We start from the raw sequence: 27,355 nt of genomic DNA on the forward strand, positions 1-27,355 counted from the left end.
TGGGGAGAGGGGTGGTAATTTTAAGACTATTCCCTACCTCTATCGGAGGCTTCTATGAGCAAAAGTGGAGATAAATTTTTATGGTTAATTGCATTCAAGTCAGAAAGATTTATATAATTGTAATTCCAATTATTGATCTAGACAAGCCTTTTAACCTGGGTTCTTCATTTTACATTTGGGGAAAATGAGACCCAAGGAAGCTGGTCACACAAATAATCGATATCAGAGGCAGGTTTTGAAGCCAGTCCCTCTAACTACAGACTCAGTTCCCTTTCCTTTGTATTATGTTGGAGATCATGGCTGACAAAATACAGGGATTGGATGCCCATGTGTTTGTGGGAGGAGCCTAAAAATAGAGAAATGAGTCTTGGAAGATGAATTGTTTGAAGACCATAAATTAAGCAGTGTGATACTGCAGCCAGAGAATTAGGCTTGGAATGAGAAGGCCAGGGTTCAAATCTCAGTTTGGTCACTCACTATGTAACAGTAGGAAAGACAATCACTCTGGGCCTTGATTTCTTCTTCATTTGTAAAATGAGAGGGTTGGGCTAAGTAATTTCTAAATTTCATTCCAGATAACTAGATGATCTTATGATTCCACAGTAAAACTAGTACAAAAACTCACATCACAAAATGTCTTTCCCAATTTACAACTAACTCAAGAGTTACCACAAAAATATGCTCCCCTTTTTTAACACATCATCCTGAAGATAATATTCATTGATTAGGTTGGCTGATTTCATATTAGAACTTCTGGCCATAAGTTCAGAAACATGAATACCAGGCCTTTAGGAGATATCAAAGATAAAGCAGCAAATGCTATCCCTGGAAAATGGACAGTATGCCAGGGTCTCCTTGGCATGAGGCCTGGACTCCTTGGCAACTTTCCTGTTGCCAAGATGTCGAGTCATTTGTCCTTGAGCGTCTTTGTTGCATAGTTCATGTAGCAAGTGATTGTCAGTGAAACTCCCCATGATGGTGGCTCAGTACAGAAACCAGAAGCAAAATCAAGTCATCATTTCAGTCTTTACAATAAGCACTATCTCAAATGATTCACTATTTTATCATGAGTGTTAAATTGGGCACCCCAACTAGACCATAGACTCCTTGGGGCTGAGACAACATTTTTATATTTTTTCTTTACTCTATACAATGACTAGAATACTTGATTAGTACTTTCAGAATTAAAGAGGAAAAGCATAAAATACTCAATATACTAGGAAATTGAAAACTTAAAAAAAATCCACCAAATCTATTCTCAATTCCAATTTAGAATACTAAACTTTGCTGACATCCTAGAAATTTAGCAAAACATCAAAGAGTTACACCATTTCATACTGGAAGAAACCTCAGTGGTCAAATCCAACTTCTACCCATTTTACCTAGGTCTAGAAAATGTCCCTTAAGTAGGAGACACAGTAACTGAACATTTCCACAAGACTCGTCAATGTAGTTAGAGATGGAACCTGCAAAAAGAGCTTTGGTGAGAAGTCTCTAAATTTCAGTCATACATGTACTTATACACACACACACATACATACATACACACAATACACACAATGAATAAAAACAATTCACACTTATAGAGCATTTTAAAATTTTGCAACATATGATATGAAAAGAGAAGTGAAATGATGAGAGATCTGGATTCTAGGATATAAAATGAAGGAATAATTGAAAGAACAATACTTGTAGGAATTACTGTTTGTTCATTATTTCATGGAAAAATGAGGGTTCAATTTAACAAAGCCCATACTACCTAGGATTGTGTTAAGGGTATATTCTCTAGCTACATAAGGATATTGTCTAGGTATAATGTCTTTGTTTGGATATATTTAACCACACAGAAGCAGCGAGATGACTGCAGTGGATAGAGCTGAGATTGGAGTTCAGCCTCAGACACTTCCTAGGTATGATCGTGGACAAGTCACTTTAACCTCTGTTTGCCTCAATCTACTGGAGAAGGAAATGGCAAACTACTCCAATATCTTTGCCAAGAAAACTCCCTGGGCATTATTGACATGCTATGGTCCATGGGGTCATGAAGAGCTGGACACAACTCAACATTAACAAATTAACCACATATGCTTATTATACACTGGATGATGAATCTAAGAAACAAAACAGGAACAATTAACAAGACCTGTTAAAAGAGGATTAGCACTGGGAAAGGGGGAAAATGCCAAAAAAAGCAATTGTCATAAAAACGTGAAAAAATTAGCATCTTACTCCCCTTGAAAATAATGCAATTAATAAACTACGGAGAAATGGTTTTCTTCCTTTTAGCAAATCAGACAATCTGATTTGATCTGATATTTAGTTTGAATTATCAAGCATTCCATTATAGATTTAGAGTTGTAGCATTCCTGAGAGATCAGGTAATCCAAGCCCCTTTGCTTTAAAGATGAAACTGAGGCAAAGAAGTCCAAGGACTTATTCAAGGTCAAACAGTCAGTAGAAGAGCTGGAATTTTAATCCAGTTTCTCCTTCTGTGAATTTTTCAAATTTACTTTACTAGGAATTATTGTAATTCATTTTAACATATTTTCCATATTGCCTTTTCTTTAAGTTTTATTCGTGTTTTGCTTTTCCATTACAAATATGCAGACTATTACTACTTCATGAGATCTCTCATAACAAAGTAAAATTAAGTAAGATAAAGCAGTGACCCCATTTGAAAGCATGTACAGCAATCTCTAGTTCCTCCTTTTATTTGTACTTTTAAAATGAACAGAAATCTATCTTTTCATCTTCCCACCCTAAACCCCACCTTAAAAAAATTGCTTTGTAACAAATAGGCAGAGTCTAGCTAAGACTCACAGCCTCAAGAATAATAGGAAAAAAGTATGTCTCATTCTGAACTCTAAATCCATCATCTCTCTCGAATAAATGGCATGTTTCATCTTCAGGGCTCTGGGATTATGAATAGTCATTCTATTGATCACGGTTCTTACAATTTCCAACATTTTACAGAATTGTGGTTTTTGTATAAATTGCTCTATTCATTTCATTTTTCATTAGTTTATAAAAATCCTCAAAATTTTGGTTTTCTGCTTATATCCTTCTGTTCAAAATCCTAACAGAAGAGAGAAACTAGGAGAGCCAGAGAAGACAAAGAAAGACAAAGCTGAAGAAGAGTGATTATATGTTGTTCAGTCATTTTAGTTCTGTTCCACTCTTCAGTTGGGGTTTTCTTGGCAAAGATCCTGGAGTGGTTCACCATTTCCTTCTCCTGCTCATTTGATAGATGAAGAAACTGAGTTAGACAGGATCACACAGCCAATAAGTATCTATGGACAAATTTTAATTACAGAGCTTCCTGACTCCTGCCCGGAGTTCGAACTGCCAATTCACCTTTATGTATAGTTTAATTGAGTTTGACACCCCTTCTCCTCACTAATGAAATCTAAAAATAATATTAACTGACACACAGCTATCCTTTCTATATCATCTTTGTAATTAATTATTTGCATTGTTTCTCATTAGACTGTAAGCCCTATGAAAAAGTCCTCTTTCTTTGCATTTCTACCATTTTGCAGCAACTTCTAAATAGTAAGTTTTATTAATGCTTGTTGGTTTGACTTTTAATTATTCATTTTATACATGAAGGAGCCTTTTACTGAGTATGCCAGGGTAGATACTTCCTTCTATCAAACAAATATAGAGATGTTTCCTGGTTTCTGCCTCATTTAAGGAAGGTAGATCTACTTCATTTAGACAAGGTGTGAAGTTAAGTCCAAAAATACTTGCTGACTTGATTTAATGTTTTCCTGTGAGTTAAGAATCAGAAGTATTATCATTCCCTTTTACAGACGTGAAAGCTGAGGACCAAGAAGAATAAGTAACTTGCCCATGTGAGAGCCGGGATTTGAATCTAGGTTTTCCTGACTCTGGTGATATAGTGGATAGAATATCAGGTCTGGAGTCAGGAAAACCTAATTTAAATCCAGACTCAGACTAGTTGTGTGACCCTGGACAAGTCAATTAACCAGTTTCCTCATCTGTAAAATGAGCTGGAGAAGGAAATGGCAAACTAATTCAGTATCTTTGTCAAGAAAACTCCAAATAGGGTCACAAAGCTTTAGATACTATTAGAAGACAATTGATCAGAAACTTTCTGACTGTAAGTGCAGCACAGAAGTGAAGTGACAATAAGAGATCCTCTAAAGAGATAATGAGGAAAAATATTCATTGTTGCCCTTCCCAAGCAAGGCATTTGGAGGATTATGAATGAGAAGAAGAGACAAGAAAAGGGCAGCCTCCAGGCAACAAGCACAAGAATCATTGTTAGACAGTGAGGAACTGACAAAAGTTGACTAACTAATCCCATGCCAGCTCAGTTGTTGGCAACTCCATTAACAAATACCCTGAAACTTCCTGACAATGCCCTCACTTACCTCCATTGACTTTTAAAGGAAGTGATGAATATCTTTCCCCCCCAACCAGCCAGCATGTTTTGTCTCTTTCCTTCCAATTCATCTAAGAAAAATGTCCCCCCATTTTTGAGATGTATTCTTTTCTTACCAATGTTGTAATTTCTTTCACATCATCAGTCACAGGATTCCCGCAGATCCCTTTAGTTTTGACGAGAGGGTTGAATAGGAGCAGCTGAAGATAAATGCAAGTGATAATCCAAGTCTAAATAAAAACAGAACAATAACTCTGTGACCAACAGTATTCAACTTAAATAATTAGAGTCATTTACCATCTTGTGTTTTAATGTCAGTGTGTGAGGAAGATTGTTTCTCTTCTTAAAAAAACAACCCATAGACTTCTATAACTCCATAAAAAATTAACTCTTAATTCTTAAGAATCCAACCTAGGCCCACCACTGAAAGAATGAAGAATAATCTGAATTCAATTAAAACTGGAAATCTGGTCCTAATATTCTTTTCAATATTATTATTGTTAACTTATGTCAAAGACTCCCTAGGGCCAATTTCTCAGTGGCAAATGTATGGAAATGACAGCACCTGTACCAACTTGCACTGGATTCATCATTAGACTTCTGCTCCAACACAGAGAATGAATAAAATTCACCCCCTAAAGGTACTCAAAAGAACTCTTTCTTTCTTTTCAATGTACAATAGTTGGCAAAGGCAGGAGAAATTGGAACATGACTTCAATGGAAGCAAAAATAGCATCCAGATGAAATGGAGCAAAAAAAAAAAGACTTCTCCAGATTCAGTAAAACTCCAAAAGCGTAAATGAGCATTGTGTTTGGGTACCATTTTCCTGCGTTTTATTCTAACTACCTACTAATGGTTACTGGGGAAAGAACTAAAATGTAAACTTCTCTGTGGCAGAGACTGTTTGCATCTCCCCAACACCTAGAACTATAATTGACACACTGCAGGTACCCATTTAGCTAAATGGCTGTACAACTGAATTCAAATATCTGACCACATGTTATTTCTTCAGAGTGGAATGGGGGCAGCTAGGAGGTGCAGTAAATAGAGCGCTTGCCCTACAGTCAGGAAGTACTGAGTTCAAATTCATAATTACCTAGCTGTATGACCCTGGACAAGTCACTTAACCCCATTGCCTTGTAAAAAAAAAGACCCAGAGTAAAATGAAAGCCCTCTGAGGGCAGCAAACAAAGGAAATCAAAGTGGATGACCAATGAATGAATGAGAATGGACAAATAAATTTTAGCACAGGAAAGTTAAAAAAAAAGCCTCATAATTTGCCTTTGTCAAAATAGCATTCAATCATCATTCCGCTTTTGCCCATAGTAGATGCTTCAAGTTGAACTGAGCTGAATTCTGTATCCACATGTTGCTTCCTCTAATAGAATATCTTTTCCTTAAACTGTTGGGGTGGGGGTGTTTGGGGCTGGAAAGTGGGAAGGTTGGGGGCAGAGTAGCCCCAGCTCCTAGCATTGCTCCTCAAACATATTAGATGTTTAATAAACACTTGCTGAATGAATATTAGTGAATGAAACAATTTCCAATGAAAGTCTGGCACTTCTAGATCTAGAAATTATTTTTCCCTGAAAATGAAAATCCGAATTGGGCATTTTAAAAGTATTTCAAGATTGTGTTTGGCTAGAAATGCATAATTACAGAGCATTTTTTTCAATTAAAATGCACAACCTAGACTATTTTATCATGAACAGGTGGACAAAGGTTACTTGCAACAGCTTCTCAGAATAAAAAGATAGAAGGGCAGTTTTATCCCAAATCATAGGACCCAGAGCTCTTGAAAGCAATCCATCTTTCTTTACCATTTAACCCACTTTCAGTAACAATCTTCCTGAAAATCAGGATAGGACCACCTTAGAAAACTGGATTTCTTTTTCTTTTACTAACTGAATTCAGATCTATTCACTACTAATTAACCACTTACTCTATATAGACTGCAGTGCAAAGTGTGTATGAGGCTGCAGGGCTGAGGACGGGAAACAATGATACAAAAGGCTGTTACCCTGGGATGAGGCCATAGATTTGCTGTTTGGCCATGGAGGGCAGAATTAAGAACAATAGATAGACTCTGCACAGGGGCAAACGTAGACCATAAGAGAAAACTCCCTAACAACTGGAGCTAACCAAACGTTGGCAGAGATCCCTCAGAAGATAAGAGAGTTCTGCCTCATTGTGGGCCTTCCAATAAAAGTTGGATGGCCACTAATTAGCAATGCTATGGAGAGATTCTTGTTTATATGCAGAGATGCTTTTCAGCTCCAAGATTGTGAGATCCCTGATAAATAAAAAACAAAGTCCCTGCTCCTATTGAGCTTACCACTGATTAAGGGATATGCAACACATAACAAATATCATTAGAATGCAAAATTGAACACAAATACAAATGAGAGATACAAAGCAAATTTAGCTGTATGAGGGATAACGTTAAGAAATTAAATTATTAATTTATTATTGGTAAATAATTTTTATCCCCTATCCTACCCTTCTCCACCCTCAGAAATAGCTTAATCTCAGTTCTACCAGAAACCTTGGTGAACAATGGTGAGAACTTTCCCAGCATGCCTCTGATACTTAGTGACCTTCTTATTATATAAATACTTAGAGTCATGGACACATTTGCTTTCTGCAGTAGGTTACAATGGAATGCCTAATTCATTCTAATATTGATATTCTTATGTCTGACAAGAATGTATACGTTCTTTTAAAAGAATATTTTGCAACAGCATTTTTGCAGGAGCGAAGAATCATAAACAAAATAGATATCCAAGGACTAGGGAACGGTTAAATAGTGATTCAAGGATGTAATGGAATATTACCAAACTGAAAGAAATAATGACTATGAAGGCTATTGAGAGGCATGGGAAGCTTGATATGAATTTATGCAGAGTAAAACAAACAGAATCAGGCAAGTAATAGAGAAAATGACTGCAATAATGAAAATGGAAAAAGGAAGGAAGAAATGAGAGAGAGAGGAGAAAGAAAAAGAGAAAGAACAGAAAGGAAGAAAGAAAAAGAAAAGAGAAAGACAGAAAAAGAGAGAGAACAAGAAAAAAGAGAGAAAGTAGAAAGAAGATGAATATCATAATGATAAAGCTCAAGCCAGCTCTGGAAAGAGATGAGATTACACCTACCTCCTTTCTTTGCTGAAGTAGAGAAAGATGGGTGGGGACTACTGAATATAATGCAGGCCATATTGATATTGTTTAAGAGGCTTTGTTATATGTTTGTTATATGTTATATATCTTTTTTATATGTTATACATCTTTGCTATAAGCAATAGCTGTGTGTGTGTGTGTGTGTGTGTGTGTGTGTAGAAATGAAAAGAGTGATGGGAAATGAAGGTAAGTAAAAGCAAAGACTATCAAAGACAGAGTCAGTGATTTCCTGTCCTGTGTTCAAATCCAGACTTGGACACCTACCAGCTGTATGACCCTAGGCAAGCCACTTCACCCTGTTTGCTTCAGTTTCCTCATCTGTAAAATGAGCTGGAGAAGGAAATGGCAAAACCACTTCACTTAAGGATCTTTGCAAAGAAAAATCCTAAACGGGATCATGTAGGGTGGGGCACAACTGAAACAAGTGAACAACTACAAAAACTTAATAAGGAAGCTTCTTCTAGCAACACAAATACAACTTTATCACTTAGAGAGTTGCCTCAGAAAATGAGAGGTCAAGCAACTTGCCCAAGGTCAGAGATCCAGAATGTATCAAAAGCTGGACTCAACCAGAGTTTTGAACTCTGAGCTTGGCTTTCTTTCCCCAGGCTGCCACTCTGTCCATATACTTAATAATATTTTTGTGGTTTCAAGAAATGATTTTGCTCTGAGACAATTGTAACTTAGTTACTGGTTTTCCAGTTTTTGTGAAGGTTTCCAATGAGGGGGAACTCTTTATTTCCAAAGGCATCCCAGTGCACTCTTAGAGCACACTAATTGTTAAGAGGTTGGCACTTAGATCAAGTCGAAATCTGCCCCTTTGCTCTTTTCCATTGCTACTAATTCTGTTTTCCATGATCTAACAGAAGATTAATGCCTCTTCCAGGTAAAAGTCTTTTTAGAATAATAGTTTATTATTATTATTATTATTATTATTGTTATTAGCTAGTATTTACATAGCACTAAAGCTATGCAAAGCATTTTATTAATGTTCTCATTTGAATCCCTGACAAATAAGTGCTAGTATCATCCCCATTTTACAAATGGGGAAACTGAGGCTGCCAGCAATTAAATAACTTGCCCAGCTCACACAGCTAGTAGGTATCTGAGAGAAGATTTGAACTCAGATCTCTCCTGTGTTCTATACCCACTAATTCACTTAGTTACCATCCCTAAAGCCCCTACTCTAAGTCTTTCTAGTTTGTCAGATCCTTTCAAGGCTGTGGTTCTTTGAAATCCCAGGGTCACCTCCTCCCTAAGATGAGGCACTGAGAAGAAGACTACAAGGGAGAACATAGTTGCTTTATTCAGTAAAAATAGACACTCTAATACTGAAAATTAAAATTAATTTATTTTCACAGAAGCATTCTATATTGGAAAGATATACCTTTAACTTATCCAGTTTTTTACAATATATAACATTTATTTGCATGGCTATTAGCCAAAAGATAGTCACACTTTCACTAAATCCCCCAAAGCATTTTGCTATAAAGCTAAGTATTTTGATGCCAATCGAAATACAGAAATATATTTGGAATTATTATGCCCTACATTCCTGTTTTACAGTTAATGCCTCATTTAATCTAGTATCACTGAAAACTGCCCCTCTCCAAAAGTGGTTCTTCATCCGCCCCCCCCATCCCACATGCCTGGAATGTCCTCTTCGCCTCTGCTTCAGAGTCCCTCAATTCAAACACCGTCATCTGCATGAAATCTTTCTTATTCCCCCCTCCAACATTTAGTTTCCTTCCTCCCAAACTACCTTATATTTAATAATTGTATATATATATATATATATGTATATATATATATATAGTTGTATTCATCTAGGTTCTACTTATTCTGCATATATAGATAACATGTCCTTATACTTCCCCACTAATTTTGCCTCCTGTGGTATTCCTCATAAGTGACCATCTCATCTAAAAACATTAACTGAGAAAATCATTTGATTTGCCCATCATTGCATTTGGTTACTCTGTAAGCTCAAGTCAAGAACATATTCATTCTTCATATGAAATCCCCAAGATTTAACAAGACTGTGGTTCATTGTAGGTGCTTAATAAATAAAAGCTTGTCATTTGAAAAATAAGTGAAGTTTGCCCACTTTTAACTGTCCAAAAACTACTAGTTACTATGGTTAAATTTTAAAATTTGATTAAAAAAAGATTTTTGGTTAAAAACAATTTTGTTTTGACAGAGATCTTCCTAAAATGTATTACATGCACTTGCCTTATAAAAGTATGTTAATGGAATATTCAGAGCATTCCAAAAGTCAGTGTACTTTTAACCTTTAATCATTTAAATTGTACTAAGACTTTTGAATGACCTTCTCTTGGAAGGTTTATATTCAGTATATGAATCAAGTATTCTAATGACTTGGGTAAAATAGTTGGCATGTGTGTCCCTACATTATATAATTTCAGGATTCTATGTTCTTTGAATTATTCTGCCTACAGTTAATTTTTTTCTCCCTCACCTCTCCACATGAAGCCAACAGTTATCACATCTAGGGGCAAATCCCTACCCCATGCCCATCTTCACCTCATTTAATTGACTGTTTCTAATCTATTCATCTGTAATGGTACATAAAATCAGATAATCTAGACTTACTAAAATTGTGTGTAAAGTAAAAGTAAACAGTTTCTGAATGAGGGCCCAAGAAGTTTTCCTATAAATTCAGGGTATAAACTTGGCAGCTCAATGAACTTCTTGGCTTGCTTAATGGATCCGCAGTTAGTCCGTTGCAAATACTCAGTCTTCAGATTAGTAGACTATTATATGACAATATATTCTTCCCTTTTTCTTCTTTTCCTTTCCATCCTAACTTGTGTCCCTATTACTCACTCTCCTTGAAATAAAGTTCTGATATAATTTCACAGTAATTTTGTCTTCTTTTTTTAAAGGTGTTATTCATCATAGGTAACCATCTCATCTAAAAGAACATTATTTTCTTGAGTATCATTTTTTTTGATCATCATAGTAATTGAATTTGGTTACTCTATATTAACTTTCTACAAACTTTCCTCTAGATCACCCTCATGGCAAGATAGCCTCTAATTTCATAATAACCTTTCACTACATTGACACTGGCTAAATCACAATTCCAATCGGCATTCCTAGATCTTTAAAAACATAAGGTGGAAATTAATTACTATTAAATTAATTTTGTATTGAAAACAATATACATAATGGCAACAACATAAATGTAAAGGATGAAGATACTGACTTACAAAGGAAAAAAATAAAAAGAATCCAGAAGTCGAATTATAATTATAATAACTGAGCTTATTATCAAAGAAGAGATGAAAAAAATGCATCTCCTTCCCTTCTTTGCAGACAGGGGAGTCTATTAGAGGCACCTGGAGATGGGTAGATACAATATTAAATCAGGAAGACCTGAGTTCAAATTTTACTCTGGACCCTTATTAGTTCTGTGACCCTGGATAAGTCACTTAACCACCAGTGTTTTCCATTTCCTCAATTATAAAAAATTTTTAAAAAGCATCTATCTTGTAGGCTGTTGTGGGCATCAAGAGCTAATAGCATGTGTAAAAACTACTTAGTGTCTCTGACCCACATAAGTGTTTATATGTATAGATGTATAAATGTTTATTTTCTGGACTTCATTTTAAATCTTTTTATTAAAAGGGATGGTTCTCCAGACATGGAATTGGGAAAGAATATATTTGGAAATGAAGGTGAGGGACAAACAACATTTATCAATAAAAACTAATTTAAAAAAGAAATATATTTATAAGGAAAAATATTCCAGGAAAGATTTCAATTTACACTAATATGTAAATGACTGATAATTGACTTTTTTCTGTTAATAAAAACAAGTTAATGAATGCATCATTCCTTGCTAGGTCTATACTTGGAAGACTTTTAGTCTAGATAACTAGAACCTTGAATATCTCATACAATTATTCGGTTGTTGTTCTGGTCATTTTAATCAAGTCCCGTTTCTTCATGACCCTTTTTGGGGTTTTCTTGGCAAAAATACTGGTGTGGTTTGCCATTTCCTTCTCCAGTTCATTTTACAGACAAGGAGCTGAGGCAAATAAGGTTAAGTGACTGGATTAGGGCCACATGGTTAATAAATATCTAAAGCTAGCTTTGAATTCATGAAAATGAGTTTTCTTGATTCCAGGCCCAGCACTCTACTATGTCTACTGTCCCTTGAAGCTAACAGTTCTTTTTTTTAGTTTCTTTTGCAAGGTAGTAGGGTTAAATGACTTGCCCAGGGTTTGAGGATGGATTTGAACTCAGGTCCTCCTGACTCCAGGGCCAGCTCTATCCACTGCACTACCTAGGTACTCCTAAACCAATACTTTTTTTTTTTTAAGGTTTCTTTTGTAAGGCAAATGGGATTAAGTGGCTTGCCCAAGGCCACACAGCTAGGTAATTATTAAGTGTCTGAGGCTGGATTTGAACTTAGGTACTCCTGACTCCAGGGCCGGTGCTCTCTCTCCACTGTACTACATAGCTGCCCCTAAGCCAATAGTTCTTTATCAAGGATTCTTACACACACACACACACACACACACACACACACACACACAAAATGAATAAATGCATTTCAATAATTTATTTCATAATCCCCTGTATTTTATTATATGATTCTTAGAAGAGGGTTTGCCATTCTAAGTACCTTATAATGAGGTAATAAGGCAAAAATCCCCTAAGTTTTCAATTAAACCTGTTGACTTCTAAAAGACATCAGAAAAGGAATTTGGTATGCTGCACCAAGCAAATATTTTCTATCCAATAAGCTAAATGTACTTTTGTCAAGTCAGATTTTCTACACCTCAGAAAACACCAAACTCCTTCTTTGATATAACTTAATCGAGACTAGAGAACATGAAATGTTAGAGCAAGAAAGGGCCTTAGAGGTCATCTCTTCCAACTACACCATTTTACAGATAAGAAATAGGTGTAAAGAGATTATGATCAAAAAAACCAGTTCACAGCAGAGCTCAGATCAGGGAACCCAAGTCTGGTGTTACCCAGATTAAAGAAATTAAGAGTTCAATGTGGCATACAAATCAATGTTAAAAGATTGGCCAGAGTCCACATGGTTTATTTGACTATTTTATTAATTTTATTTATCCCATTTAAAAAAAAAAAGGTCTGAGGCCTGCCTTGGACAAAGCAGTACCTGTTGCCAAAACCAACATTCATCTTCTTTTTAATTCCACAAACCATCCAGTAAAGCAGCAAGTATACTGGCTGCTTAGATGTGCTTTGGAAGTTAGCCAACCAGATTAGCTTCGTAAAGCAAGTTACCAAGAAACAGGTAGGGTAATTCAGCCTGAATTCAGGTCATTTAAGGTCAAGTTAACCATATATTTCTTATGTATTTATTTAATCTAGCTGTGATTTGGGGGGGGGCGGGGAGTAGGAATCTAGTGCTTTGAAAAACCTAGTCTACTTTTTCTTTTGGAAAAAGCATAAAAAAATTTTCTTTTAGGTTTTTGCAAGGCCAACAGGGTTAAGTGGCTTGCCCAAGGCCACACAGCTAGGTCATCATTAAGCGTCTGAGACCGGATTTGAACCCAGGTACTCCTGACTCCAGGGCCAGAGCTTATCCACTAAGCCACCTAGCTGCCCCTCCACAACGCCACCTAGCCGCCCCTGGAAAAAGCTTAAAATATTTTTGATGTGAAGAGCCACAACACATTTATATGGCCCTATAAACTTCTTTGTAGCCATTCATTCTCTCATGTGACTTTTCTCAAGGACACTCTGAGACATGCACACTAAAAACATTATTCTCATTTTACCATGAGGAAAAACTGAGGCTCAGGGAATTGAGGGGAATCATAGCTCAATCAATTAACCCAGCAACATGCATTGATAAAGCACCTACTAAGTGTTTATCATGTGCATACTGTACCAGGTGCTGGAGATATAGCTTAAAAAAAGGGGAGATAATCCCTGCCCTTAAGGTGCTTACAGTCTAATGAGGAACACAACACACAGGAATGGTGGATGAGAATGGAAGTTATTGTCCAAGAAGTGGCAAAATTGCAGAAGACTGACGCTTTTCAAGGTTGATAGCAAAGGTGATTTGATTACAATTCTTAGAGAAAGGTAGAAGATGGTTTTGAGGAGAAAGAGGATATAGTAGGCAAGTATCCAGTATATAGTATCCAGATATAGTATTCCAAGTATCCATCCAACTGGATGGTTAAACTTCCCAAACAAAGCCTCTGATGACCTGGATTATAATCTTAGATACAAAAAAAAACCCAATATGCATTGTTTACAACATAGAAAAAATTACTTTTAAGAGAAAGGCAGCAGCACTTGGAGAAATTAATACATTCCTACTTTAAAATATGGTTTTTCAACTGAGCCTCAAAAGAAATTAGGTATTCTAAGAAGGTTCATATGTTCTAAGTATGAGCCAGTGGAAAGGCATAGAGTGTTGTATCTGAAGCCCAGCAAGAAGTCCAGTGTGGATGGATAGTTTTGTACTTAAAAGGGGAGTAATAGACTGGAAAGGTTAAGCTGGGCTGGAAGAGTCAGACCCTATCTAGTCAAACCCCTCCACTGTACAGATGAACAAACAGAGTCAAAGGATTTAAGTGACTTGATTAAAGTCACACAGCAAGGATCTGAATGGGCTTTATCACTCTAGGTGATAGACATCCCTATCTCATCTTAAAGATGCTTAGTAAATACATGGAATAATCTTGAACTTACTCAAATTCTTCCCCAACTTTAATTTTTTTTTTCAAGGCAAAGTGGCTTGCCCAAGGCCACACAGCTAGGTCATTATTAAGTGTCTGAGGCCAAATTTGAACTCAAGTCCTCCTGACTCCAGGGTGGTTGCTATCCACTGCAACACCTAGCCACCCCCAACTCTAATTTTGAAATTACAATCAGAACAAGAGAAAAGATGCTGAAGTTGGTTTTTTGTAATTGGTATGAGCAGTCATTCAGAAAATATGTGAACTGAAAATTGAACCAAGTCCATGTTTGGGCTCCAAAATGTTGTGAGGATACTATTAGGCTTTTTGAAGAGAGGAAAAGAACACTTTAAATAAGATAATAACTCACATCAGATAAACTGTGCATAGCTTATTGAATCATTATAGAGATGGAAGGAACCTTAGATATTGGCTAATCCACCTTCCTTTTTTTTTTTTAAATAGATGAGGAAACAGAGGTTAAGTGACTGGTTTAAATTCACCCCAGTTGTAGAGTCAAACCTCTCTGGGCCTCACTTTCTTCATCTATTAAATAAAAGTTGGACTTAGCAGTATCTTCCAACCTTTATACTCTTATCATATGCATCATCATGCTAGAAGAAGGCATGCCTACACAGCCCAAAAATCATAACAAAACAAAACCAAAAATTACATCAGAGGTGTATTCATTGGTGGCTTCAAATGAAAAGAAGAATCCATTCATGTTCAGCAAAATATTCATTTCAAAAAGGGATCTGACAATTCTTTCAAGACCAAAACAAACCAAAAAAAAAAAATCAGCACCATGGGATGAGTTTTATTAAGTCATATATGAATGATGATTAAAAATTAAAAACTGAAGCAAAATCCTCAAACTAATATTACAAAATCATTTTAAATTTGTTCAGATTTTCTGATGTTTTGTAGAGAATACTTTGAAACTTTGCTATATCTGTGATCATACTATATCTATATGGGTTCTTTGTCCCACTGGTAATCATGAGCCAGTCACATGTTCTCATCTAATTAATTCTTGTGTATCTCTTTTACATATATTATCCTCCATAGAAGATGGACCTTTCCTTTAAGTTTATGGATTTTGGTTATTTATTGTTTATCTTTTACTCTTCCACACATCAGTTGACATTTTCAGAGGCCAATAACATCTGTTATATCAGTTGTATTTATGTCCATTTGGTATATAAGCTATAGTTATGTCCCTCAATCAATAGGTGTTCATTAAGTATTTACTCTGGATCAGACATATGATGGGGGCTGGAAACTGGATCTGTGGTTTCCTTGGGGAAAGGAACTCCCTCTACCAATACAGGTCAGCACTATCTCTGAAATTTGTAATTTAAAAGAATTGCCTAGGGGGGTACCATGGCTAGGTGAAACTGTGGACATGAGTTCAAATTTGATCTTAGTGAGATCCTGGGCAAATCTTCACCCTGTTTGCCTCAGTTTCCTTATATGTAAAATAAAATGGAGAAGGAAATGGCAAACCATTCCTCTATCTTTGCCAAGAAAATTCATATGAAGGGTTGGACATGACTGAACAACAATTGAAAGTAAATGATCGGGGAGGCTAGGTGGCATAGTGGATAAAGCACCGGCCTTGGAGTCAGGGGTACCTGGGTTCAAATCTGATCTCAGACACTTAGTAATTACCTAGCTGTGTGGCCTTGGGTAAGCCACTTAACCACATTTGCCTTGCAAAAACTAATAAAAAAAAAGGAAATGATCTGGGGCATATAGGTGGCATAGTGGATAAAGCACCAGTCCTGGAATCAGGAGGATCTGAGTTCAAATCTGACCTCAGACACTCAGTTGTGTGACCTTCAGCAACTTATTTAACCCCATTGCCTTGCGAAGGAAGGAAGGAAGGAAGGAAGAGAAAGAAAATGAATTCCTCAAGGTCACACAACTGGCCAGTGCCAAAGGAGAATCTTGAACACAGTTCTTCCCGTTTTCAAGGCCAGCTCACTATCCATGAAACCATGCAGCTTCACTGAGAAATACAAAGAAAAAAACAAAACAGTTCTTGACTTTCATTCTAATAAGGAAAATAAGAATATGTAGGATGCATATAAAGTTAAGACCCATCTAGCAGCTGGGAGAACTATGAAAAAGCTTACACATATGCTTAACATCTCACTGAAAGACAAAATGCCCAAATGTCCCATAAAAGGATGCTTCATCCTGCCTTTTGTAATGTAACAAAATCAAAATTTCAAATTCCTTTAGTTATCTCTCTCCAAACAATATGAAAGTCTCTCTTCCATTTAATGATAACCCCTTCATGTCTGCTTATTTCACTTATGGTAAGAATGTCAATATGGCCTGTGGCTCAGTTCTCTTAATAGTGTAACTCTTCACAAATAATTATAAAAGCTAAATTTTTAGAGAGCTTTAAGGTTTACCAAACGTATATATTAGCTCATTTAATCTTTAGAATAAATCACCATGTGAAGGAAGTAATATAATTATCCCATTTCACAGATAAGGAAACAGAGGTTCAGAGAGATTAGATATCACCTAGCAGGAAAGTGTCTGAGGTAGGATTTAAACAACTGACTCCAAGTTCAGATCTTCTATCAATAAATTGATGATGCATTAGCATCTGTTTTATGGCTAGACTCTATGAAACACTGGGGCCTTTCCATCTGACAAGTAGGACCTCCTACATGTTTTATCTCACCCAGCTAAAAGCAAAATCCTTTTGAAAAGCAAGGATTGGGGTGACTAGGTGGTGAAGTGGATAGAGCACTGGCCCTGGAGTCAGGAGGACCTGAGTTCATATCTGACTTCAGACACTTAATAATGACCTAGCTGTGTGGCCTTGGGTAAGTCACTTAACCCATTTGCCTTGCAAAAACCTTAAAAAAAAAAGCAAGGCTTATCTTATTTCTGATTTACTATCCTCAGTATTCAAAATTGTTTCTCATACATAGTAAATATTTAATTTATTCATTCATTTAATATAATATTCATATCACCAAGTAAGCTGTGTCTGTCTCTGCCTATCACCTCACCCACCCCCCATGAAAGGAATTCTGCCTCAAGGGATGTGGAATAAATGAACTAAGGCCTACCCTAATGACTAGTTCAACTAGATTTTAAATATCATTCTCCTGGGGATGCAACAATGAGCAGGTAGATGATACAATGGATAAAGCACCAGATCTGGAGTCAGGAAGAGTCATTCTCCTGAGGTCTGACTGACCTCAGACACTTAAAAGCAATGTGACCCTAGACAAGTCACTTCACCTTGTTTGCCTCAGTTTCCTCATCTGTCAAACAAACTGGAAAAGGAAATGGTAAACCAATGCACTGCATCAATACTAAGAAAATCCCAATCACAAAGACTCAGTCACAATTGAATAACAACTATTATCTTTTCCTTGCAAGTAGGTAAGGATGGATGAGTAAAGTGCTAAGTTATACAGGGGATTAATTTTTCTAAATACTTATTAAGATATTTCCCTTCTAAAATTCATCTCCAGTTTTATTAAGCTTTTCAAGATTTATTTGTTCATTTCAACCCTATGAATAGTTACCTTTTCAGTAAATAAGCAGATAGTTCATGTTTTCAAATCTGTAGTAAATATTTCATCTTGTAGTTTGAACCTATAAGACTGAAAACCTATGCCTTGGGTGCAGCAGAATACATTCCAAGATCAGCTTATTTCTTTTTTTTCCCTATGCATCTCTACTACTCTAATGAAGAGATCTATTCTTTATAGGTAAGTGACCAACTCAACAAACATTTATTAAACGTAGAGAAGTATGGTCTGTTTCATTTAGTAATGAAGAGTCCAGTGGAGGATATCATGCATAGTCAAATAACAATATAATATAACATGATCATATATTTATAGCTTTAAGGAATCTTAGAGGCCATCTCATTTAATGTCTTTAATTTATAGTTGAAGAAACAAGGTCAACAGAAATTTTAAAACTTGTTGTGGGTAAAATGTCAGGAGTAGGATTTGAACTCATGGCCTCTAATTCCAGAGCTCCTGTTCATGTCACAGGACCATGAAATCTGAGGGAGAGAAGGGCATTATCAACTAGGAAAACTAAGGAAGGCTTCAGGTAGGAAGCAGTATTTTAAGTGGATTTTAAAGGATGGAATTTTACCATGTGGGAGTTATGAAAGGCATTATAGGGAAAGAAAAAGGGGAGAACAAAATCTTAGACTCTTTTGGGAGAATTGTAAAGTAATAGTTTATGTTAGGTGGAATAAAAAGTACCTGGAAGGAGAGATGATTTAAAAGGTACAGGGATACTAGACTGGAGAAAACTTTGAGTTTCAGGCGAAGAAGTCAAAATTTACCATGTGGATGATTAAAGCTAAGGTGGATTTTGAGCAAAGAGACACAATCAGACTTATGTATAAAGACCCAGATGCAGCAAATATATGAGAATAAACATTAAAAGCCATTTAAATAGAAAGGTTAATCTCTTACCTCCACTTTTCCCCACCCCCAATTTCTATTAATACTAAAGGATCAATAGAAGTATGGACTTAGAACTTCCCAGAAGGGACCTTAGTCATCAAGTCCATTCTCAATTTTACAGGTGAAGAAAGCCAGACCTAGAGAGTTTAAGTTACTTGTCCAAGGTCAATAAGAATCTGCGACAATTCAAATTCAAGTCTCAAGAGCAGTATTTTATCCATTACACCATGCTGCCTCTCTTCCAAATAAAGATTCCTACCAAAGCACCTATAGAAGTAAAGTCAGTTTTGTAGTGCATCAAAAAGATCTATTTACAAGGCATATTTGCATAGCAAAGGTATATTTATAAGGTTCAGAGTCTTACCCAAATTTTTTTCCTTTTGAGTTTATACCTCTGGCTCCACTGGGATAGGAAACTGATGGTGTGAAAATTTCCTCTCCCAGTGCAGATGTGAAATTTGTCTAGAACTTCATCATCTTAGAGAGTTCCCTGGTCATAGTCCCAGTCAAAGGCAATGTTGATGTTCTAGTTCCCCTGACTCCTGACTCTAAGGTCAACCTTCTATTCTGGGAATTCGACATCTTTTTGGTGTCATGGCCTTTTTCCATAGTCTGGAAAAGCTATTGGACCTCTTCTCAAAGTTCTTTTAAATACATTAAAAAAGAATAATAGAGAAAACCAGTTAGTGTGTGTGTGTGTGTGTGTGTGTGTGTATTATACATATATACATATGTATGTATATATAGTATAACATATATATTTATAAATACACATCTTTTTGGTGTCATGAACTTTTTCCATAGTCTGGTGAAGTCAGTGGACCTCTTCTCAAAGTTCTTTTAAATACATTAAATAAGAATAATGGAGAAAAACCACTTATACTAAAATACAGTATAACATATATATTTATAAATACACATGTACATATTCAATATATATGTCACATATATAATAATGTCTTGAAATAACATAATATATACAATACAATGCAGTATATACAATGTATACAATATAATGTATATATTTCAATGCTATACAGACATATAATATAATATAAAATATACATCATCCAATTATGTAGTATGAGGACATGCTATATATAATATGCATTGCAATGTATATGCATGCATATATTATATTGTTGACATATATAAAATCTAAATCATGAGCAAGTCAAGGCGTCACTCTCCTGATACCATCGGTCCTCTTAAAAAATGAAGAACAAAAACAAATAATAGCAACTCTCTCTCTCTCTCTCTCTCTCTCTCTCTCTCTCTCTCTATATATATATATATATATGTATATATAATATATATATATATATATATATAAAACATTGTATGTATAAATTTAACATGTGCATATTTGTGTCCATGTAATATACATATATACATTATATTGTCATATACTGTATACATGAATGCATATTCTATGTATTACACATATACAGATATACATGTTTTCAGCTCCTGGATTTAGGACCAGCCCCTGCTCTCCTCATTAAGCCTTTTTGCTAAGTCTTTCTCCTTACACATAACAGGTTCTTAAAATTTTTTTTTTTTAATATTTGGATTGAATTGAAGATATTGTGTAATGACTGGATCTTTCTCCCTGGAGAGTAGAATCCTCTTGTAATGATACCATTAAAAAAGGGCTAGGCAACATATTGTTGTGTCTTCCAATGAGATAATCCATGCTCTATCGCTCTAGTTCTTGTGGCCAGAATGAATGAATCTACTGTCACTTAGACTAGTTGAAGCAAAATTTAGAAAGTCCAAAATCAGTTCCAAGCCCTAACTCAAATCACTTTAGCTAAAGATGATGGCAAATCAATGGTTACACAGATTACTCCAAGACTGTTTTCATAAGCAGTTACCTTGTTGGAGAAGCCAAAGAAGACGGAATAACATATAAACACAGAGATAAGATTCTAAGACAGAGGAAGCATCTCCTCATATAGAGGAGAATGAGGATTTGCTTCCTCAGGAAATGAAGAGAGCCAATGTTTAGCAATTTATTCACTTAGATGAAATTAAAAAGATACATTTCAGCTGTCTTAGAGGCTTGCCAACTCTTTCCAGAGGAGTCTCACATCTGCATTTCATTCTTCATGCAACAATCTATGTATCTTCTCTGCTCTTAAAATTCAATTTCAACTTCCAAGGGGTAACACTTCAATGGAATATATATCATTGCTGAAAAGGGGAATAATTTTCAAAATTTTCAAAAGCAGTTTAAATGTAGAATTCCACTAATGTGTCATTGCAGCTTTTGGTGAAACCAATATTATGACCCCAATTTTGAAGACATATCCATATAACTCATGTTATGAACTGCAGGGATGGCAAGAATGTTAGAACTTCAGCCAAAAGTCTGCTTTTGAATCCCAATTATACTAACTCACTAGTAATCTATATTACCTTAAACAAGTGACTTGATTTCTCTGAGTCTTATTTCCTCCCCCCTACAAAAATGAGTGGTTTGGACTAGTAGATTTCAAAGGTTCCTTCCAGGTTTTGATATTATGCTTTGACTCAATGTATTTTGCAGACTTAAGAGCTTTTGAAATTTGGCATGAAAAGAATATTCGCTTTGTGAATATAATATTGTATGAATTCCCATAACAATCTTATTCACTGTGCAAGATGCATGGTAAGCACTTAATAAATGATTTTCCACTCTCTTCCAACTTAGCTTTGGGGAACTCACTTCACCTGTGTGATTCTCAGTTAGATTGGACAGCCTGTGAGGTCACCTTTGAGCTTTTTCTATGATTCCCTGATCATGAACAAACTATTTCTAATTTCTTTTTCCATTTCAGGTCAAATTTTAATCATTGCTAGTATTAAAACACATCTACATATCTGTCATATGGAGAAGAAAGAGAATGCAAAGACAATGCATTCAGCAGGTGCTTAATACATATTTGCAGCGTTGATGAATATAGCCACATTTCCTCATATTTCCTCATTCTTTCTATTCCTCATTTCACTTCATATAGTTAGGTCATCCCTGTCTATTGAAACATTCCCTGATAAACTCCATCTCATTTACCTTTACTTTGGTCAGTTGGAATAGCTAATCTAAAACAGTCTATTACTTTACCTATGTTAAAGATCTGACATTTTTCTTTGCTTTCGGGAAGCCGTTTAAGAGATTCTCAATTTTTAAAAAGCTCTTTGGTCTTATGGAACCTGAAAAATCAGACTCAAGGCGTCAATGAACATGGCATAGATTTGGGCTTAACCTGGGTCTGTGTCTTGAGCCCCTTAACTTACACCCCATTCTCAGAATGTTTTCAAATACATAACATGAAATATGTAACAATAACAGGGAAACCAATTATATTGACATAGAGTTTTTTAAACATACTTTTAAAAGTTCTTAGATCCAAGCTAAGAACTCTGTCAATGATTGAGAGCTAGAGGTCATTTTATCCAACTCCTCATTTTACAGTTGAGAGAAACTGAGCCCCTAAAGTTGAGGTGATATACCAATGCCATACAAGTAATCCATAGCAGATGCAGGATTTGAAACAATATGTTCGGACACCAAATTCAGATTTGTATTTGAAATCCTAGCTCTAAGGTTCAATGGTACAGCATCTTCCACAAATTTTTTTTTTATCCTTTCACTTTTTTAAAGAGTTAGGGAATAGAGGGCTAACCCTGAAATATGGAGGTTCTAGCAACTTTCCTACCAGCAACCTTTCTTTGGGACTCAGTTCCCTCATTTGTAAAAAGAGCAGGGTGAGATTAAGGGATCCAAAATTCCAATTGGGTTGCTTCCCTTTAAGCTAAGAAAAATCATCAGGAATTACAGTTCCACAGGTATTATTTAAACATTTTTGTTCAAGTGGACATAAATAATTTAATAGCACAAGTGAGACAAAAAACCCAACTCCCTTGACTCAGTAATACTTATATATATACTAAGAAAAAAAAATCATTTTGCCCATGATCACTGAGTATAGTTTTTGTACTGGTCATCCTCCATGTCTGGAATATACTGCCTTCCCCCCATAACAACTTATTATAGGCACATTTATATAGACTCTGCTATGTACCAGTAACTTTTACACAGATTCAATCCTCACAATAACCCTGGTAGATCCTGTTATTATCTCCTTTTTTTACAACTGAAGACACTGAGGCAAATAAGAGTTCAAATGACTTGTCCAAGGTCACAGAAAGATCTCTATCCACTGTGCCACCAACTCTTCCATGGTCAATTCAAATGCTACCTTTTAAATGAGGCCTTTTCTGATCCCCATAGTAATTAGCACAGATCCATCCACCATCTTGTTTTGATAATGTATACATTTCCTATTCATATTTTTCCCAATTACACTTTATCTCGCAATAGAATTAAAGTTTCTTGAGGGTAGCACTGTTTAATTTCTATCTCTGTAACCCCATCACCTCACACAATGTCTTGAACTTAGTGGTAGATTATTAACCATTTGCTGACTGATAAATTGAGTGTTATGTACGCTTTCTAGGTTCTGAGGATAGCAAAATAACAAGATAGTTACCTGACCACTGAAGGCTTACATTCTATTAATAGGAAATACAGCATGAACACCAAGAAGAATAATTAAGGAAAGAATAATAGAAAGGTCAAAGGGCTACAAGAATATTTGAGGAAAGGTAACTAACCACTGAGGTGATCTAGGGAGGGTTATGAGAGGGCTTAATCTACCTAAGTTGGACCCCTGAAAACTAGACAGGGATGAGGAGAGGGCATTCTAGTCATAAGTATGGTTTTTTAAGTACAAAAAACACATGAAAGAAATTAAGTCTGAGGAACAGAAAAGTAAGAGTACCAGAAGAATCAGAAAGATCCATCTTGAGTTTAAATCTAGCCTCAGACACTTACTAGCTGTGTGACTCGGGCATGTCACTTAGCCCTGTAAGCCTCAGTTTCCTCATATGTAAAATGGAGAAGGAAATGGCAAACCATTCAGTAGCTCTGCCAAATGGGGTCAAAAAGAGTTGGACATGACCAAAACAACTCAACAACACTTTGACTCTAAATACACTAATCCTTAAATGGTGCCTCAACTCTGGCTGCCTTGGATATCTTGGGGTCCCTTCCAACTTAAAGATTCATAATAAACTCTTCATTCTTTGCCACTCCCTTTGGCTTACTCAAACCTACCTCTTTTCTCTCCTTTCTCAGTAGAACATTTTGTCTGTTTGGACTATAGGTAGTTCTGAAAGAAGCTTATGTGAGTTCCCCTAAAATGGGCATCCCAGAATTCTTAGGCCCTGGAAGGCAATACTAATTGCAGCCTTTAGCTGTGTTTATATATTCAGAAATGTCTCTTTTTAAGCAGTTACACAGAGGAAAGTACCAGCATGACTCAGCAAGAACTACGCGGAACATTCCCTTTCTGTGCATCCTTCTCAAGCTATTGCCTTGTTTCATAGATAACAAACTAACTTGTTTTTTCCTAGTTCAGGAGTCTCAGTCATCATTTTTCCTCCTAACAAGGTAGGATGAGTTCTGAGCAAATCGTGGGCAAATTAATTTGGAAAATGTGCAGTGGGTAGGGATGTTTGCTTTTGTTTATTTGAAAGACTAATTAGAAATACTGCCTTAATTTCCCTTCTTCTTTGCTAAATCCTAATCTTCATAAGCCCTGTGAGCTGAGACCATTTTGTAAAACTTTTAAAATTCTAAATAAGAAAGGAATTCTAAATAAGGGAGATTATTTTTAATTATATTTTATTTCAAATTAACAAATGATTCATTTTTTTCTCCTTCCTACCTTCCTCTCCCCCAAGCAAAAAGAAAAACAAAATCCTCATAACAAACTTGTATAGTCAAGGAAAGCAAATTTCCATATTGGCCCTGTCCAAAAATGGATGCTTCACTACACATCTTGAGAACATCACCAATCTCAGAAGATGGAAAACATTTTTCATCATTTGTAGACTGGAATCATTATTGATCATTTACATAGTTCTTAAGAAGGAAGCTTTTTCATGAAATTAACATATCTTAGTGATTCTATACTTTCTGTGTTTCAGAGAATCACAGAATTTTGGAATCTGGAGGCACCTGATCATCTAAGGAAGCATGGTCCAGTGGAAAGAATGCTCAATCTGTATAACCACAGGAACAAAATGCCAATTAGTACCTAGCTGACTTTCAGCAAAACATTTCTTCTCTATGGTCCTTAGTTTCTGATGTGTAAAATGAAGCAGTTGACTGTTAAAAGTCCTTTTAATTTCTAAGCCCATAATTTAGTTGAGTCATTACTTTTTCAAAAGAAGAACCTGAGAGTTTAAGAGATATATGAAAGTTAGCAGTAGGACCAAACTCCTTGCTTCTCAACAAAATGCTGGTCTATTGATCTTTGGGTGGCTGGGCTGCAAAGTGGATGGAGTCTGGAAGACCTGAACTGAAATCCAGCCTCAGACATATACTTGCTGCATGACCCTGGGCCAGTCACTTACCCCTATTTGCCTCAGTTTCCTCATTTGCAAAATGAGCAGTAGAAGGAAATGGAAAACCAATCCAGTATCTTTGCCAAGAAAAACCCAAAAGTGGTCATGAAGAGTTAGACACAACTGAATAATAAAAATAATCTTAAGGAATGGCACAATAATAGATTTAGCTTACTAGTCTACTGGCATTAACTGTTTGTACTATCTTATTTATGAATGTCATATATTTTAATATTCCTATTCTTAAAAATGTTTTAAAATAAAAAGCTTTTTAAAAAAATTTTAGTAGCATTCTTAATAATAACACACATACACACATATTATACACACACACACACACACACACACACACACACATCTATGGTTTTTTAAAAGGTGTGAGGTAGGAGGCATAATTACTGTATCCATTTTACAGGACTCTATGTACTACTCAAGTGACTTTAAGAAACTTAACCTACCTAGTCTTCCTTCAGCTTCCTCATCTATAAAAAAGGGCAATGGATTCTGACTCCTGACTCTGGCACCCTATAACTCTTAAATGCATGATTCTAGGACTTGTATATAGTCACACCGGCTCTAAGACCACTGTTCTTTCCATTAAGATAGATTATCTGTCTCCACAGAAAGCAAGCTCATTTATTTTCATCTTGATTCGAATTTTGCTGATACATCTCCAAATTCCTGCACCAAATCAAACTTAATTTACATCTGAATCAATTATTACTCTTGAATCATTACAACAAATTGAACCTGAAAACACTTTTAAATAGGCAAAATTGGACATTGTCAAAAAACTCTTTCAGATTTTCTTTTAAAAACAAGTCAAAAGATTGAATACTGGAAGAGATTTAAGAGGTTTCCCCAGACCTAGCTCCCCATTTTACAGATGATTCTTGCTCAAGGTCACCCAAGGAGAAAATACCAGTGGTTTGGACTTAACTAATGGGGCAGCTCACTTTGTTACACATACTTTCTTAGAAAATAAAATGGAGGTAATTGTTTTAAAGGTGCCCTTTGTCTTCTCTATGTTACAAAGCACTTGTATAATCAGTAAGCAATCAAAATTACAATCAGTTTAATGTTCTGTCAAAGAACAGAATGTTTGTGTACCTGAAGTAATGGACTGATTAAAAAGCTACCTATCTCTTTGTTAGCTGACACAGAACTCAGCTTCCAGTTTAATCTGGACACCCAGGTTTTAAAATCAAGACAAAATCTTTGTATCTTAGGGGGGGGAAAAAACAAAAACAAAAACATCTGAATTCACACTGGGAAAACTTCCAAATGGGGAACTAACAGAGTCACTAAATGACCTCGTACAACCAAAAGTTTGTGTCAAACATTGTGGATGGATTTTCCTTTCTAGGATTCTCAGGTCTATGATACTGTTTCATATTAGAAGGACACTGCTTAAAAATTCTTATTTCCTAAGTACTTAATTCTTTAAAGTGGCAATGGAAATTTCATTAGAATCAATGGCCAAGAGAACATGGGATACCTACTAGGTTCCTATTGTGGGGTGAGACCCTAGTCTCAAGAAGATTCCATTCCAATACTAGTCATTGCTATTATTGCCAGATGGAGGAAACTGAGGTCATTTACTAAGTTGTGAAATGGTTATTGGCTCTAGGGTCAGGGTCTGAGGTCAAATATACCATCTCACACTTAGAACCTTCTTGATCTGATCTCAACCTAGATTTCCTGCTTTCTTATAACTGTTGACAGCTTTTAACTGCACTAAGACTTTTGGGACAGCTTGTAAATCACCCCCAATCTTACATTCTATAATTCTGACAGAGGATCTCCATCCTATCCTTCACATGCAAGATAACCTAAAACTGCCATCATTATGATTTTGTACCGACTGCCCCACATCTGGAATATTCTCCCTCTTCACCTCCCATTTCTTTAAATACCATGTTTCTTCAAAATTCAGTTCAAACATTGTTTGAAGCCTGGTCTCCCTGGTTGTTAAGTGTTCTAACCCCACTCCCATCCAAAGTGCTTTGTATCCATTTTTGTACAAAAAGTCTATGTCACCTTTCCCTATACAACCCCATTAAAAGTAAACGCTTTAAAGGCAAATTGTTTTTTTAAATTATATTCTAAGCACTTAAGGGCTAAACACTTAAAAAAATATCTGTTGAAACTATTGTTAA

At 35.8% G+C, this 27,355-nt stretch overlaps 1 protein-coding gene across 2 annotated transcripts in view; it reads right to left on the bottom strand.

The window, feature by feature from the left end:
• KITLG (KIT ligand) overlaps positions 1-27,355 on the bottom strand; it is a 124,512-nt gene that overhangs the window by 63,323 nt on the left and 33,834 nt on the right. For both annotated transcript variants that reach the window (XM_074226557.1, XM_074226556.1), the window contains exon 2: positions 4,525-4,638. In XM_074226557.1, the coding sequence (XP_074082658.1) occupies positions 4,525-4,638 (114 nt within the window). The remainder of the gene's footprint in view (positions 1-4,524; positions 4,639-27,355) is intronic.

This window comes from Macrotis lagotis, chromosome 2 (genome assembly GCF_037893015.1).
Source record: "Macrotis lagotis isolate mMagLag1 chromosome 2, bilby.v1.9.chrom.fasta, whole genome shotgun sequence".
In the NCBI taxonomy this organism is placed as follows: domain Eukaryota; kingdom Metazoa; phylum Chordata; class Mammalia; order Peramelemorphia; family Peramelidae; genus Macrotis; species Macrotis lagotis.